Source organism: Vigna unguiculata, chromosome 3, assembly GCF_037176805.1.
Source record: "Vigna unguiculata cultivar grain cowpea cultivar isolate G323 ecotype 2 chromosome 3, ASM3717680v1, whole genome shotgun sequence".
Taxonomy (NCBI): domain Eukaryota; kingdom Viridiplantae; phylum Streptophyta; class Magnoliopsida; order Fabales; family Fabaceae; genus Vigna; species Vigna unguiculata.
The window spans coordinates 12,844,980-12,861,300 of NC_140794.1; the positions used below are offsets into that span (position 1 = coordinate 12,844,980).

The following is a 16,321-nucleotide window of genomic DNA, read 5'->3' on the forward strand; positions in this document are numbered from 1 at the left end:
TAAGAACAATAAAATCATTTAATTATAAAAATGACAATTTTAAAATATTACAAGTAACCAAATACCATGAAATTATTGTTTCAACATGTGGGACTACATCTCTTTTACACATCTTAACATCTTCGTACACTAATCTACTTTTATCCACAATCCATTAGAAATTCTACGATATTCCAATACAGAAAGAAACATTATTTCGTATTAAACACTTTACTCTCAATGTCACAGTTGACAATAAAATCCTTCTTTAATGAAAACATGTAATTTAAATTAGCTCATATATGCTTGAATCACGAGAGAGATCAAATATATCACTAAAATTATATATTCTCCCTCTGCAGTACTTACAAACAAAGTATTTGCACTACATTGTTCGTATTAGCAACAACCATGATTGTGACACTACTTTAACTTTGTATCCACACTTCATGAAGAACCGATTCAAAATGTAGGAGAAACATTAGGTGAACATGCAGTGAAGGAACAACGATCAAAGACTAAGGAATATTTAGACATGAACTTCAATTTACCACTGCAAGGCACAATAATTATACGGTGCACTAAACCAACATTTTTTAGCTTTGAGTAACTATTTGTTTCTACAAAGACCATCTAGGACCAGACAGTTCATTTGGTGGACTATTTGAAGTTGATTCGTAAAGCAATGTAGAGATTGAAGGGGTTGTAATTTGTTTGGATCATATCGTCTTTCTTCCCCATTGATCCCACTTTTCTTCCAAACCTTGGCCCTTTAGCATTCTCGCCACTTTAAACATCTTTGGTCTATCCTAAGGGGAACTTTGTATGCATAGCAAGGCCATTTGAATTAAATTCTCTAGTTCCCCTCATCATAATTTCTCCGTAAATTTGCATGCACAAGTGTCTTCAACTTTTGCTCCTTCAGAAGTGCTTTCTCCTGGGACTAAAATAATTTCTTGTATTTGGCAATAAAATCCATTGGTCATTGGTGTTAACATCATAACATACTTGATGCAATAACAATAAATTAAACATCAACCAGAATGATTAGACTCAATAATTTAGGATAAAAACAATAACCAACTCAATTTTGTGTGGTATTTCATAGGCAAGTTATATGAAAACACAAAAATAGAATAGGGAACAAAAAGGTTTTTAAATTTCAAGTGGGAATGTAGAACAATAACAAATAAACAACTAGGAATTAATTATTTTTAGTGCCAAAATATTTCCTTCAACAATTGGATTTCCTTCTATATTGTACATTTTTCCCATAATACTTTTTCTTTTTATACAAGCAGACTTTAAGTCTAAATGAATCTTGCAAAATCTCTTTTTAAGATGACGTTTCCACTCACTTATATACTATAAATTTGCTTTATCTTTACTCGATGTGTGATTTTTAACACTTGGTAAAGTACACATCGCTACTAATTGATCTAGTGATAATAGCATGTCTTAAGTAAACATAATAGTACCTACCCATTCAAGCAACATAACCTCGTCATTAATGGCAAGTCGTGCTAAATTAAAAGCCCTATATCCAATTATTATCTCAAGAAGCATCACATTATATCCAAAAACATCAGTCTTCTCTAAAGACTTTCCAGTTGGGAGATATTCATGAGGTGCTATGTGGCTAATTGTACCTCGTACTGTAGTAATAACATGAGTATCTTTGTAACCCATTTGCTTTGCTAAACAAAAATCTCTAACAACAACTTCAAAGTCCCCATCCAACAAAATATTTGCAGCTTTGACATTTGGACGAATAATATTTGGATCACAATGATCATGCAAATAAGCAAGCTCCCTTGCATATCCTAGAGCAATATGCTTATGTTTTGATCATTCAAGTGGTGTTGTACTTCTGGACTATGTACATCAATACAATATATATGCATAAAGAATTTTTAATTTGAAAGCATATTGACATTTAACAGAAGAAATTCTAGCATATTTTTTGCTATTTAGCAATAAAGTTGATTTGGATTCTCTATTTTGACTAGATTAAACGATAAGGTCAAGCAAAATAGGATAAATGTGTAAACAAAATTCAATTATACAGGATCAAACTTAAGCTTCTGATATAACATATCAAACATGTATAATTTTTATTTACAAAGAATAAGTAAGAAATCTTGCAAGAAATTTGAAGGGGAAAAATTTGCATAGCAACCGTAAAAGGATATATACTAGGTTTTTTTTAACTTGAGAAAAACATATAGGTAAATAAAAAAAGGTTCTTTTCAAATCACATTAATTATCTCTTTGGTAAAGTATACTAGTAAGGGTACCTCGTAAACATGAAGCTACACTTCCACTAACCATGAATGGATACACAAGAAAACATTCAGTAGGTGTCATGCAAAAACCATGTAGGCGAAGCAGATTTCAATGCACAACCATGTTGATCAGTTCCACTTCTATTCGAAATTGCATCTCCCCACCCTGTGTTCGTTCCTCTTTAAGTTGTTTTTGTATAAACTTGAATTTATTAGTCGATAATTAGTCGTTGTAGGTAGTTAATGTACTAGCCGTTAGAGTCTAGGTGCTTAATGGGTTAGTCGTTTATAGTTTTTTTTTTGTCTATTTTGAGTACAATGGTCAAAAAATTGTAGGTCTATAAATTGCATTGTAGGTTGCATAAATAAAACAGCAACATGAGGTGAATCATTTTTTTTTTCATAATAAAGAGTTTGTTGTCTATAAAGTGGTATTAGAGCCAGTTAGCTTGAGTGTCTGAGTGAGAAAAAAAAAGAGCTAGAGAAAGCTTGTGTTTGAAAAAGAGAGTGATAATGGTCAGTCTTACAAACAATGTGTCCCTGCCCAAGTTGACAAAAATGATTAACTATGACAATTGGAGTCTCCAAATGAAGGCCCTCCTTAGTTCCCAAGATAATTGGGAGGTGGTGGAAAATGGTCATGAAGAGTCGGCAAACACCAATAATTGGTTGAATACTTAGTTGAATGCGTTGAAAGAAACACGTGTGAAGGACAAGACAACTCTACACATATTGTATCGAGTTGTTGATGAGTCTGGCTTTGAGAAGATTGCAAGTGTCAAATCTTCAAAAGAAGCATGAGATATATTGGAGAAAGCATATAAAAGGGATGACCGAGTAAAACCGTTCTGACTTCAAACACTCAAGGGAGAGTTGGAAAGCATGAAGAAGGAAATTGAAGGAGTACTCGGGTACTTAACTCAGGTTGAAATCGTGATGAATTAAATTAGTAGAAATATAGAGACGTTGCCTGCTAACCGAGTTGTGGAGAAGATTTTGATGTCTTTGACTAATGACTTTGAGAACGTGGTGTGCGTGATTGAAGAATCCAAGAACTTGTCAATGCTTATGGTTTAAGAGCTTGTCAGGTCCACTTAATCATCTACTCCAAATGAAGGGAGAGGCTCACAAAACTCAAAGTAGAGGATGATACCAAAGAGGTAGAGAAAGTGATCCTAATGATAGAAGCGAAGGACAGGAAGAAAGAACAATCTGGTCAATAAAATTGGCACAGAAGAGAAGAAGGTCCATGGAAAAGAGGTTGGACGAACAACTCAAATATTGAGTGCTTCAAATGTGGCAAGTATGACCATTATGCAAAGGACTGTTACTTAGACAAGTGTTTCCGGTGTGGTATGGTCAGACATTTTACAAAAGATTGTTAATTTGAGAGTAGCAAGGAAGAGATGATCAACCTCATAGATGATATTGAAGAAGAAACGACATTGTTGATGATGTCACATAGCTCGAAGGCCGAGCACATGAAACTAAAGAACTCAACAAGACAACCAAGTAGGTTGGAGAGGTTGCCAAGACATGTAAATAGCCCGGACAAATCGGTGGAGCATGAGGCCAGCTTGGGTAGTTGGTTAAGCGTTTACATAGCTCAGTTAAGTCAGTGGAACAAATTCAGTGCTTGGATAGCTCGGTGGAGTAGGTGAACAACTTGGAAAGTTCAGTGGGGAGCCTAGGTAGCTCGGTGGACCATGCAGATATGTCAGATAAGTAGCAGGACCAAGTGCAGGAAAGCTCAATGGTGCATTTGTACAATTCAGATAGCTTAGACATGTGGCAAGATGAGCTTGTTATCCAAAGGTTAGAGATTGCAAAAGGTGGTTTGCAATAGATAATTGAAAAGGAGATTATAGGCAATGAATCTTAGAACAGACTTAGAGAAAAGAAAGCAAGCTTTGCATAAGTAACGCTTGGAACTTGAACAAGATATTTCATGATTACAAGAACAGTTGCATGCTGAGAAGGATTTGAGAGCTGTAATGGAGGTGTAAGATGAGAAGTGGCAACTTGCAATAGATGAGGAGATCTATGTGATTGAGTGCAACAATACATGGGAGTGGTCCAATCTCTCTAAAGATCTTGGTCTGTTAACAAGAACCCGATAAGTAACAAGTGGGTCAAAGAGAAGAACAAGTCTACTACCAAGAGTGCAAAGAACAAGTCGACTACTGAGAGAGTAGAGAACAAGTTGACCACAGTGAAAATGAAGTACAAGTCGGCCATAGGAAAAGTGAAAACGAAGTCAACCATGAAGAAAGCAAAGAACCTAGCTAATTATGAAAGGAGCAAACATGGTGTGAGAGGAGTTATTGCACGTGGGAAGTCAAGATGAAGAACAAAAGAACTGAGATGAAGAACAAAAGAAGCATTTAAGTTTAGAGGAAAGTTTTGTTGAGTTTACTACAAACTTAAATGTATTAGTCATTGTAGGTAGTTAATGTACTAGCTGTTGGAGTTTAGGTACTTAATGAATTAGTTGTTTATAGTCGTTTTTGTCTATTTTGAATACAAGGGTCAGAAAATTGTAGGTCTATAAATCGCATTGTAGATTGCGTGAATAAAATAACAACAACAAGAGATGAATCAAGTTTTTTCACAATAGAAAGTTAGAAAGTTTGTTGTCTACATTTTCACTGCTACAAGATCTCCATTTGTTAAGCGTCCTTTATAAACCTTGCCAAATCCACCTCTACCAAGAATGTTTTTGTTGTTGAAGGAATATGTTGCCACTTGAAGTTCACGCAGTGAAAACCTTCTAAGCTAACCAAGGTGAACTTCAGGATCCTCCTCAGCTGCTGGTGAAGGAAAAAAAAATATCAGTCATTTATGGCTATCGAATGCAACTTTGATCAGTATAAGTAAAACATATTTTCTTTTAACCAACGAACCTGCAACATCAAAGAAAAAGTCCTGTAGTTTCCTCCTTTTACAATAAACAAGTGCAATCACAGAAGAAGCTGCAAAAAACAGTGCAGCACCACAGCAACTCCTCCAGCAAAGATTCCAATAACACGGTTATCATTACCTAAATGGATTAACAGAATTAAATGGGAAACTACAACTCAGTTCCAAAACTTTGCTTCTTCCCGTTTAATAGCATTGGAAAAAGTTCAACGTTATTATTAATCCATTTTTCTTATTTCTAGAGTACACCCTCCTCACACCAGGCTTCTCCCTCTGATCATTCAGCAGCAGATAAGATCATATGCACATGCACTTTAAGAAACTATACACTTAAACATGCAGAGGTTATGCTTAAGGTATCTACACCATCAAAGGTCACTGTTTAGTAACACTAGGTCTGTCTTTTCCAAAAAGTTCAAACTCGTCAGAATGAAAAGATTCGGTGCCAAAAATCTTTTAAAATTACAGAATAAGCATTTGGACCATGAACGTATCAATGGTTAAAAAGGTGAAAGAAATATTTGAACTTGGAATGGAATGTGTGCATCATGTTAAAGAAACGTAACTGAATACCACCAAAATAATTCAGAGGGCATTTTTAAGTTATATTTTTTCATCTTATATTTTTATGTTAGATTATTGTATAAAAAATTAAATTCATTACCAACCAGAAAACAACAAACCTGAAGGAGTTGGTAGTTGTGCTGCAGCCGGTGGAGATTGAATGCTTGTAAATTTCAATAGGGGGTTATTAATAAAACTGTAATGACAAATAAAAGGGTGAATGAAATTTTGATATCTCATCCCTGATAATATTATTAGTATATATAAATATAGTAAACTAATACTAATAGTAATGTGTTCACATAAATATGATGGGATTCTACTGAACCAAAATGGTTGTTGGTGAACAAAAGTAGTGTGGTTCATCAAGTATGCTTATGGAAACTAACAAGTTTAAATTGTACAAACCTGATAGCAGTAAAAAGTGAAAAAGAACCATTGATTGGGACATCTCCTGTTAAGTTGTTGTTTGATAAATCACTAGATTCAATGACATGTGTCAGGTTACACATAAAATAACACAATGCTGATAGCAATGTAGACAGAGGAGTAAAACTCACAGCACTTGCAATTTATAGAGATTGGTCAGAGACATAGGAATTTTTCCTGACAAGTTGTTATTGTGGAGACGCCTGGTTCAGGGAGCAGAGCCATTTAGTTTTCCAGATAATAAACTAATAACAGAAGAGTGACGAAACAAGATAACAAAAGCAATCATTAAGTAGCAAGTGTAGTGAGTGTGTGCTAGTGCTACAATAACTTGATTGTAAGTTGTATAAGCATCTATGTCATGTAATTATGCAGAGTTATTCTTCTCTGTAGCAAGAAGATGTGTTGGAACTCAAATGAAGATCGAGGAATATGTAGGAAAGCAAAACTTATGAATGCTAAAAAAGAAGAAACAGAATTGAAACTGATTTACATAAGCTTTGCAGATTAAAGATATGAGATCAAGGAAAGCTCCAGGCTCACCAAGTTTGTCAAACTCCCAAGCTCAGTTGGTATTTTTCCTGTTATATTATTACTAAAAAGTTCCCTGTCAAAAGAAAGATATTCAGATTTGGGCAAAGAAAGATCAAGTGAATAACAAAAAATTGCATAACTCATGTGAATCAATGCTATGACGGGTTAAAAATTATAATGAAAGTTAATATGGTAAAAATTTGTGTGCTATGCATATAAAGAACTGTCAGGAATTTTCTGAATGATAGTTCTCGTATTGACTTTTAGAATAATCTTGCTTAAAATCACATCTAATTCAGTCATCAATATCATATTCATTTCTTAACTTACAAATACTGCAAATTTGATAGTTGACCAAGCTGTGCAGCGAGCTCACCCGAAAGGTTTGCATTTCCAAGATCACTACCCAACAAAAGAAAAGTGGTTTTTCACTGTATGAACACTCTGTTACGGATCAAATAATTTGAGGACCTATGATAAATTTCACAAAACTACAAGTAAAAAAAATAACAGATATCTTACACACGGGTCACGCTACTGTCATTATTGCAAGTAACATGATCCCATTTGCAAGGATTGACATGGGTAGAATTCCAAGTTTGAAGAACATTGTTAGGATCAATCATATTGCCTTTCCATGCAGACAGGGCATCACCTGTCATAGAAGTAATATTAAAGTTCAATTAAACACAGTTCATGTATTAAATAGACAGGAGTAGAAAAATCAAACAGGTGTCGAAACAGTAAAAAGAAAAGTTAAAACCCACCTTCTTGGTTGCCAGAAACCTTGACCATGAAATGAAGCACCAAAAATGCAGAAAGAAGAAAGAAACAGCTGAAAGATGAAATGACTTGCTTCATGTTGCACCTCCTCTTCACTAAATTTTCCAACTTCTCCTTTTCTTCTGTCACTTCTTACAATGGAGGTAGATAGAATAGAATGTCATGTGTAGAAGAATTTGCAGGAGTTAGAAGTTTGAATAGAGAAGTATGAAGAAAGGGTCAAAGATGCGCCCTTGGAGAGGTCCCCATGACATTGCCCGGTGCATACGAAGATGTTTCTGCATAATTAATTGCCACATTTTGTTTTTCTGGGTTTACTTATTTGTGGTCATACACGGAGTCAATGTAAGCTATTTTATTTTGCTTCTACACTTATCACCTAATTCTTTAGACTTCTTTTACTTTGACTTTCCGTCTCTTTACTGTATTTTTTTTATCATTATTATTTTTACTTCTGCTTTGTATGTAGTTGATGAGGTGAAATTATCCTTTCAATGCAATCTATATGGCTCAATATTGGAGAGAGTAAGTGCATAATTTTTTTTTTGGATGAATTTTACTTTTAAATTGGAAAACACTCTCCTTAAATCAATAATTCTAGAAAATTGAAATAGGTTATATTTGAATGACCTGCGACTAAATTGTGTTTACTTGAAATATCTAATATTTGAATTTCTTATGTAGAAAATGTATTTGAACTTTTTTTATAAGATAATTTTTATTTTAAAATTAATTATTTTAATATATAGAATTTTAAAATTAAATTATAAAAAATATTAGTAAACTATATTTAAGTAATATTTGGTAATTCAATTTTAAATATTGAATAATTAAATTTTTAATATTAAATAATTTCGTATAATTTTTAAAACAATAAAAGAGGTAATATTTTAAGGACTTGAAAAATAGTTTAAGAATAGAAATGATTTTAAAGGAGTTGAAAAATAGTTTAAGAATAGAAATGATTTTAAAGGAGATACTCAATTATTTATTAATAAAAAGTTAAATTATAAACAAAAATTCTATTAATTGATTTTTATTTTATAAAAATCACTATTTCTTTAGAGTCTTTTTCAAAAACTTTTCTCTATTTTCTCTCCAAACTTCTAAATTTACTTCTGATTTATTTGATGATCAAGAACAACTCATGGAGTCACAAAAGAAAACTTTACACATTTGACTTACAAAAATTAAAAATAGGATAAGTTCATTTAATTTGTATCGTAGAATCATTTTAGTGTTTTAAGGTACATTTGACTCTAGAATCCATGCATGTCAACTAATCATTTAACAACTTTAGTTTATTGTTGCTTACTAAGGTTTGTCATTAAACACATCTCTTCTAACACTTCTTTGATTTCATTTTCATCAACATTTTCACCAAATTAATACATGTGTCAATTACTTAAAAGAGTCAACTAAATCTTTTTTTTTTTTCGAGTTTTCTCTTCTAGAATTGTGTACTAGTATAACTTGAAGATTGTCCTTTTCTTTTTGAGTTAGAGTTTGGTTTCTCCAAATTTATAGTAGCATTGAAACCCTTCAAACCCACAAAATCTACTTCATTTACCTCACTACTCATGACGTCATCAACATCCGTAACAATTTCAACTTCATGATGATGACTTTGTCTTTGGCACACAAACCCACTTCATCATACTGAAATTTTGAATTACTTTGAATTGAAAATTCCTATCCTCCTTATGTGACTTTTTAAAAACACTTAATTAAATAATAATACAATTATAATATTATTTTGAATAATGAGAATACAAAAGACTATACATTAACATAATCCTTCCATGCATTTTCATTACCAATTGTAATCGTATGTTTGGTTCCATCCAAACCAAATCCACTCTAAAGTATGTCACTAACAATTATACGATGATCTCCAAAATTTGATTCAATTTTTAACATACACCCAAGTGACTTTGAATTTGAAGTTGTTAGATAACACACATATGTAACATTATATGCAACCCTTTTTTAAGCTTTGTGGTTCTTATTGTCCAAGTTTCTTTGATTTCTTAATACTTCAGCTAAGACACACTTTATCTCAAGATTCCATAAAAATAACCTTTTGTTTCCTCGTTTTTTCTTTTTGTTGTGTTTTTGTTACTCTCATGTGTTTCTCAACCTGCACATAACAAACATCACATGTAGCACACTAATATGTTTGTCTAGCACTACTAACTCGATTAATCTAATTTATAATCTCCCATGCACTCAAGAATGTTATATGTTTGGTAGAATTTGAAGCATGTTTCCGATGTATTGCCAAATCATTTAGAGTAAGAACAATATTCTCCATGGTCTCCTTTTGCATAACACTTATTTCCAAGGTTTTGGGGACCCCCTTTCCTGAGGTCATTGTAGAGCCTATGCTGAAGATCCCTTCATCAAGCATGACAATCCTCTGAGTTTCCTCTCCCTTATGATAAAATATTTCTGAAAGTGGTGACAATTTTTCTCTCCTTAATAGGGTTATACTTTGTTTTATGCCATGTAGGAATTTGAAGATTATTCCTTTTTACTGTTTCAACATACAACACTTCATCTCTTTTACATATTTTAAAATCTTGGTATACTAATCTAGTTTGATCCACAATCCATTCAAAATTATGATATTCTGATACAAAGAAAAGCATTATTTCGTATTAAATACTTCGCTCTCAATGTCTTAGTTAACAAAAATATCCTTTTAATGAAAACATGTTATTTAAATTAGCTCATAAGCTTGAATCACGAGAGAGATCAAATATATCACTAAAAAATTATATATTCTCCCTCCCCAATACTTACAAACAAACTATTTCCACTAACTTGCTCGGAGTAAACAACAACCATGACTATATTCTACAACCCACAATGACTAGTTTCAAGTTAGACATAAAAAAAATGACACTATACTTTAACTCCGATCAAAATGTAGGAGAAACACTCGGTGAATATGCAGTGAAGTAACAACTATATTTAAACACGAACTACAATTCACCACTGCATGGCACAATAATTATACGGTGTACTAAGCCAACATTTTGCAACTTTGAGTAACTACTTGTTTCTACAAAGATCATCTAGGACCAGACAGTTCATCTGGTGCAATATTTGAAGTTGAGTCGTAAGCAATGTAGAGATTGAAGGGGTTGTAATTTTTTTGGATCATATCCTCTTTCTTCCCCCATTCATCCCACTTTTCTTCCAACCCTTGGCCCTCTAACATTCTCACCACCTCAGACATCTTTGGTCTATCCAAAGGGGAACTTTGTGTGCATAGCAAAGCTATTTGAATTAACTTCTCTAGTTCCCCCTCATCATAATCTCCTTGTAAATCTGCATCCACCAGTGTCTCCAACTTCTGCTCCTTTAGAAGTGCTTTCACCTGGGATTAAAATAATGTCATGTACGCCAATAAAATCCATTAGTCATTGGTGCTAACATTAGCACATACTTGATGCAACAACCATAAACTAAACAACAACCAGAAAGATGAGACTCTAGAATCTAGGACAGAAATAACAACCAACTCAATTTTGTATGGTATTTTCAAAGGCTAGTTATATGAAAACACAAAAGTAGAATAGGGAACAAAAGAGGTTTCTAAACTTCAAGTACGAATGTATAACAACAATTAAAAAGACTAGGAATTAACACTTTAGTGCCAAAATATATCCTTCAACGATATGATTTCCTTCTGTTGTACCATCTCCAATCTCATAATACTTAGTCTTAAAAAATGAATTTTAAGCTTAACTAAACCTTACAAAATCAACTTATAAGTTAAGGTGAAGTTTGCATCAATTGATATACTATAAATCTACTTTATCTCTAATCAATGTATGATCTCCAACACTTGTTAAAGCACTTGTGGTTGGTAATTGATCTAGTACTAATAGCTTGTCTTAAGTAAACATAATAATACGTACCCATTCAAGCAACATAACCTCATCATTAATGGCAAGTCGTGCTAAATTGAAAGCCCTCTGTCCAGTTATTAGTTCAAGAAGCATCACACCATATCCAAAAACATCAGTCTTCTCTGAAGACTTTCCAGTTGAGAGATACTCTGGTGGTATATGACCAAGTGTCCCACGTACAGCAGTAGTAACATGAGTATTTCTGTAATCCATAAGCTTTGCTAAACCAAAATCTCCTACAACTGCTTCAAAGTCCTCATCCAATAATATATTAGCAGCTTTTATATCACGATGAATAATCTTTGGGTTACAATGATCATGCAGATAAGCAAGCCCCTTAGCTGCTCCCAGAGCAATACGCTTCCGAACTGGCCATTGAAGTGGTGGTTGTGATTCTGGTCGATCTACAAAATAAAATCAACATACAAAAAACATTACAATTTGAAGGAAAAAGAAAAGCCTGCTGAAATTTAACTACAAGAAATTTCAATTGCTTTTGCACTATTTAGCTGCAGAGTTTATTTGTATTCTCTTTCAACCACATCAAATGATGCGGTCAAACAAAATTGGATAATTTGTGAAAAAAAGGGCACTGACAAAGGATTAAATTTAAGCAACTCATATCTCCAAATTGTTGAGTGAATGTGCTCCTGCTAGATATAACACATGTCTGACATACACAATTTTTATTTCACAAAAAGTAACAGAAACAAAGTTGAAAGAAATTTGACATTAAAAGTAACTACCACAAAAGGACATTTAAGATAAAAGGTTTTTTACTAGAGAAACAAGTTGAGATAAATTAGTAATAAAAGCAATGCATGTCACATTAATCTTCATCGACAGAGTAGCCTAATAGAGGTACCTCGTAAACATGAATCTACACTTCCATTAACCATGAAAGGATACACAAGCAATCTTTCAGTAGGTGTCATACAAAAACCAATCAGGCGAAGCAAATTTCGATGCACAGCCATGCTGATCATTTCCACTTCTGTTTGAAATTGTTTCTCCTCACTCCGGATGCGTTCTTGGTTAAGTCTTTTTACTGCAACTAGATCACCATTTGTTAAGCGTCCTTTATAAACCTTGCCAAATCCACCTTTACCAAGAATGTTTTTGTTATTAAAGCCATCTGTTGCAACTAGCAGTTCATGCAGCGAAAACCTTTTAAGTTGACCAAAGTTAACTTCAGGATCCTCCTCAGCTGCCAGTGGAGGACACAAAAATTAGATATGATTATCATAAACAGCTTTAATCAGTGTGTATACCATCTTTTTCTGCTAATACACCAACCTGCAACATCAAAGAAATCATCTGGTGGCTTCCTTCTTTTCCAATAAACAAATACAATTACTGGAGCTGCAAACAACAGTGCAGCACCTACAGCAACTCCTCCAGCAATGACTCCAATAGATCTGAAACTATTACCTACAAGGATTAACAGAATTAAACGGGAAACTTTAACTCAATTCCAAAACTTTGCTTTGCATTGATGGAACAAAAAAAGAACTTGACATTATTATTTACTCCCTTTCTTGTATTTGACAAAGGGTCACATAATGTTAAGATACAGACAGAAAGCAAAAGTAGAACCCCAAATGACTGAAAAATATAGTGGTGTTCTTCAAACAAAAGGAACGACTAAGTACAAAATTGGAAACTCTTTTCTCACCCTCTCCTGTCATTCCACCCTCCTCTATCACTCAAATATCTCCCTTTTCTCCCAATAGAATGCTAACAACATGCAGCACCAAGTCAAAGAAACCCTTCCCCAGCCCCCACTTTTCTTTTTTTCTGGGATATACGTCCCTACAAACTGTAGTCTTCTCCCTTGTTGACTCAGAATTAGGTCACACATTCACCTTAAGAAACTATACATCTAAGCATGCAGAAGATGTTCTTATTTAGGTATCTACATCGCCAAAGATCATTGTTAATAGCAATCAACCTGTCCTTTTCTATAAACTTAAAACTTCTAAGTATAAAAAAGTTCAGCCACGGAAATCATGCAAAATTACATAGCAAGCATATGGGAAAAAGCCGTGCAACCTATCCATTATCAGTACCTCCATTTCTCTTTGCCTTTTGGCAGCAGAGGGTGAAGGAAATGTTAGTAATATATGGAAAAGAACGGAGTGAATTCAGCTTGTAAAAACCAAATGTAAATACCACCAAAATTGAAAACCTTTTACATAGCATTAATTTGGAGTTCGATGACACGTTTTTTGAGATTTTGATTAGCTTGGTGGTTTAAAATGCATGGACCAAATTCTAGTTGGCCAAGTCGTGTAGAGTTTGATTGCTGCTCCAGTCTTACAATTTTAAAGCAAAGTTGATTTGCTTTTAACTTTTTGGTTGCAAGACAATAATCCGAAGCCTAGTACTTTAAGAGCTATATTCTTTGAAAAATTAAATTCATTGCCAACAATAAAGCAAATAATAACAAACCTGAAGGATTTTGTTTCTGTGCAGGGGGTGGTGAAATTGGAATGGCTTGCACCAAGAAAAGATTATCGCTAAAACTGCAAAAATGGATTAATGGGGTTAATAAAATTGTGATGTAAGGTTTATCATGCCACTCGAACAATAGTATGAAAATGATACTTTCTAGATACTCTAAGATTTTACTTTTTCTTGTTTGTTAAATCATGTTAGAGAGAAACCTTTTGTAACATATAGGCTACTACACTCATAATATTGTAAGAGACTCTTCTCTGTTTTTTATTTCTCTGGCTTTACAACCTTTAATATTTTTTTCTGATTTTATAGCATATGGCTATTGGCAAGTGTTGGAGTGTGGTTCTCCAATGAGCTCATCAGAACAAAATTCTTATTTGTACCAACCTGATGGGAGTAAAACTTGAAAATGAACCATTGGCTGGGACATTCCCTGTTAAGTTGTTGGACGATAAGTCACTAGATTCAACAATGATCATGGTGTCAGGTTATAGACAAAATAACACATCACTAGCATAGCAATGTATCTAGACATTTAGACACAGGAGTTAAACTCACAGAACTATCAGTGTATCAATGGTGGTCAAACCCATAGGAATCTTTCCTGACAAGCTGTTTTTGTTGAGGCGCCTAGTTCAGGGAGCAGAGCCATTTGGTTAGCAGATAATAAACTATTGAACACAAACAATGATTAAGTAGCAACTGCAGTGAGCGTGTGCCATAATGTTATGAATGCTAAAAAAGAAGAAATAAAAATAAAATTTCATTGAATAAGTTTTGCTGAATAAGATATAAGAAAAGGAAAGCATTTCATACAGGGATTCTAGTTTTTTAAGATTGGCTAATTCTTCTGGAATTTGACCAGTAATGTTGTTCGAGTAAAGATCCAAACTCAGCAAGTTTGTCAAATTTCCAAGCACATTTGGGATCTCCCCAGTTATGTTATTGTTATAAAGTTCCCTGTCAGGTCAAAGGAAAATATTTAGATTTTGGCAGAGTAATGAGTCCAGTGAATAACAGAAAATGGCATTACAGGTAGTGCTCTGAGAGACACAGTTACCGCATTTACTTTTAGAATAGCTTTTCCTAATAATACTAGTTTCAGCCAACAATCAAGAATTACAAGAAATAATTGATGAAATGTCAATAAAAAGAAAAAAGTAGTGTCATGCAAAATCTGTTCAGCAAAGGAGGCACAACTTACAGATATTCCAAATTTGGGAGCTGGCCAAGCTCTGGAACAAGTTGACCCGAAAGGTTTGCATTTCCAAGATACCTGGCCAAGCAACTTTTTTCACTTTTATGCAAAATCTTTCATAAAACCACAAGTAAAAATAGCAGATATCTTACAAATGGGTGACGCTTTTTTCATCGTTGCAAACAATATGAAACCATGTGCAAGGAGTTAAAATATTAGGATTCCAATTATCAAGAGCACCAGTAGGATCTATCATATTCTTCTTGAATGCAGTAAGGGCATCACCTGTGTCATAGAAGTAATATTTGAGTGCCATTACAAATGTACTGAATATATTAAATTGACAGGAGTAAAAAATCAAACAGGTATTGTGCTGCTTTTAATGAAATTGTGTGAAATACAGAAAGTAAAAACATGAAACCCATGGTCATCATCAATAACTCCCAAGCATAACACCGAAACATTTTCAGTTTACAACCTACAAACAGCCCGAGCTAATCATACATGTCCTCTAAATTGGTTTCAATTTATCCTCTAATTTTTGCGTTCTATTTAATTTCATAGTTTGTGTTTTAATATTGCATACTCTGTTATGCAGAACTTCTGAACCAATTCCATTAATGAACAAAAGCCTAATACTATGAGCCAAAACAACAGAGCTGAAAAGTCAACAACTCATAAAAGAACAGAAACAGGAAAACAAACAAAAACAACTAATTGAAGCACCAAATAAAAACAAAACGTCACCTTCTGCATTTCCAGAAACCCAGAGCACCAAGTGAAACACCAAAATTGTCCAAAACAGAATATAGAAGCATATCAAAGATGGAACTCGCTTCTTGTTGTTCATCCTCTTCAATCATGTACATGCACATGCACATTAATATGAATATTCCTCTCAAGTTCATAAGGAGATAGACCTCATTGACCATAAGATATTCATTGCATTAGCAGTCAACATAGAGTTGTACCTATCACAACTTAGAAACAACAATAATTAGCCTACGATTGTCCCCACCACCATGGCCTCTGCACACTTTAGCTTCTTATCATTCACACACTTACTCAACCCCAAGTCTTGCTTTTTGCATTTTTCCAAATTTAGCTTTTTGCTTTTCTTTGGCTTAATAATTGTTTAATCTCTTTAACTACTTATGTTGTTTTATTTTCCTTATTTCTTTTTGTTTGGGGATCACTTTTTCGGGATTGTTCCATAATAACAGTTTGCTAACTAGATTAATAGTAGCAAA

The 16,321-nt window shown here is 33.7% G+C and overlaps 1 protein-coding gene and 1 pseudogene across 10 annotated transcripts; both read right to left on the reverse strand.

Annotated features, from left to right (window-relative positions):
• Positions 1-788: 788 nt before the first annotated feature.
• On the reverse strand, positions 789-7,760 carry LOC114175041 (BRASSINOSTEROID INSENSITIVE 1-associated receptor kinase 1-like; annotated as a pseudogene). Its single transcript, XR_014994028.1, has 13 exons — positions 7,478-7,760; positions 7,233-7,365; positions 7,041-7,112; positions 6,709-6,783; positions 6,308-6,421; positions 6,156-6,227; positions 5,867-5,943; positions 5,168-5,304; positions 4,920-5,071; positions 2,277-2,466; positions 1,936-1,945; positions 1,462-1,849; positions 789-916 (listed from the first exon to the last, which is right to left on the reverse strand). The product of XR_014994028.1 is annotated as a BRASSINOSTEROID INSENSITIVE 1-associated receptor kinase 1-like (transcript).
• A 2,497-nt stretch (positions 7,761-10,257) lies between these two features.
• LOC114176318 (BRASSINOSTEROID INSENSITIVE 1-associated receptor kinase 1-like) lies at positions 10,258-16,102 on the reverse strand. 9 transcript variants are annotated; one of them, XM_028061324.2, is made up of 11 exons: positions 15,819-16,102; positions 15,224-15,356; positions 15,078-15,149; positions 14,690-14,833; positions 14,432-14,503; positions 14,261-14,332; positions 13,865-13,938; positions 12,710-12,844; positions 12,279-12,620; positions 11,423-11,817; positions 10,258-10,878 (listed from the first exon to the last, which is right to left on the reverse strand). In XM_028061324.2, the coding sequence occupies exons 1-11, from the start codon at positions 15,919-15,921 to the stop codon at positions 10,570-10,572; spliced, it is 1,851 nt and encodes a 616-aa protein (XP_027917125.1). In that variant the 5' UTR covers positions 15,922-16,102; the 3' UTR covers positions 10,258-10,569. The 9 variants fall into 9 exon arrangements, with proteins under 9 accessions (XP_027917125.1, XP_027917124.1, XP_027917126.1 ...); XM_028061323.2 differs by having other exon boundaries at positions 15,078-15,161; XM_028061325.2 differs by lacking the exon at positions 15,819-16,102 and adding an exon at positions 15,550-15,663 and having other exon boundaries at positions 15,078-15,161.
• Between the last annotated feature and the right edge of the window lie 219 nt (positions 16,103-16,321).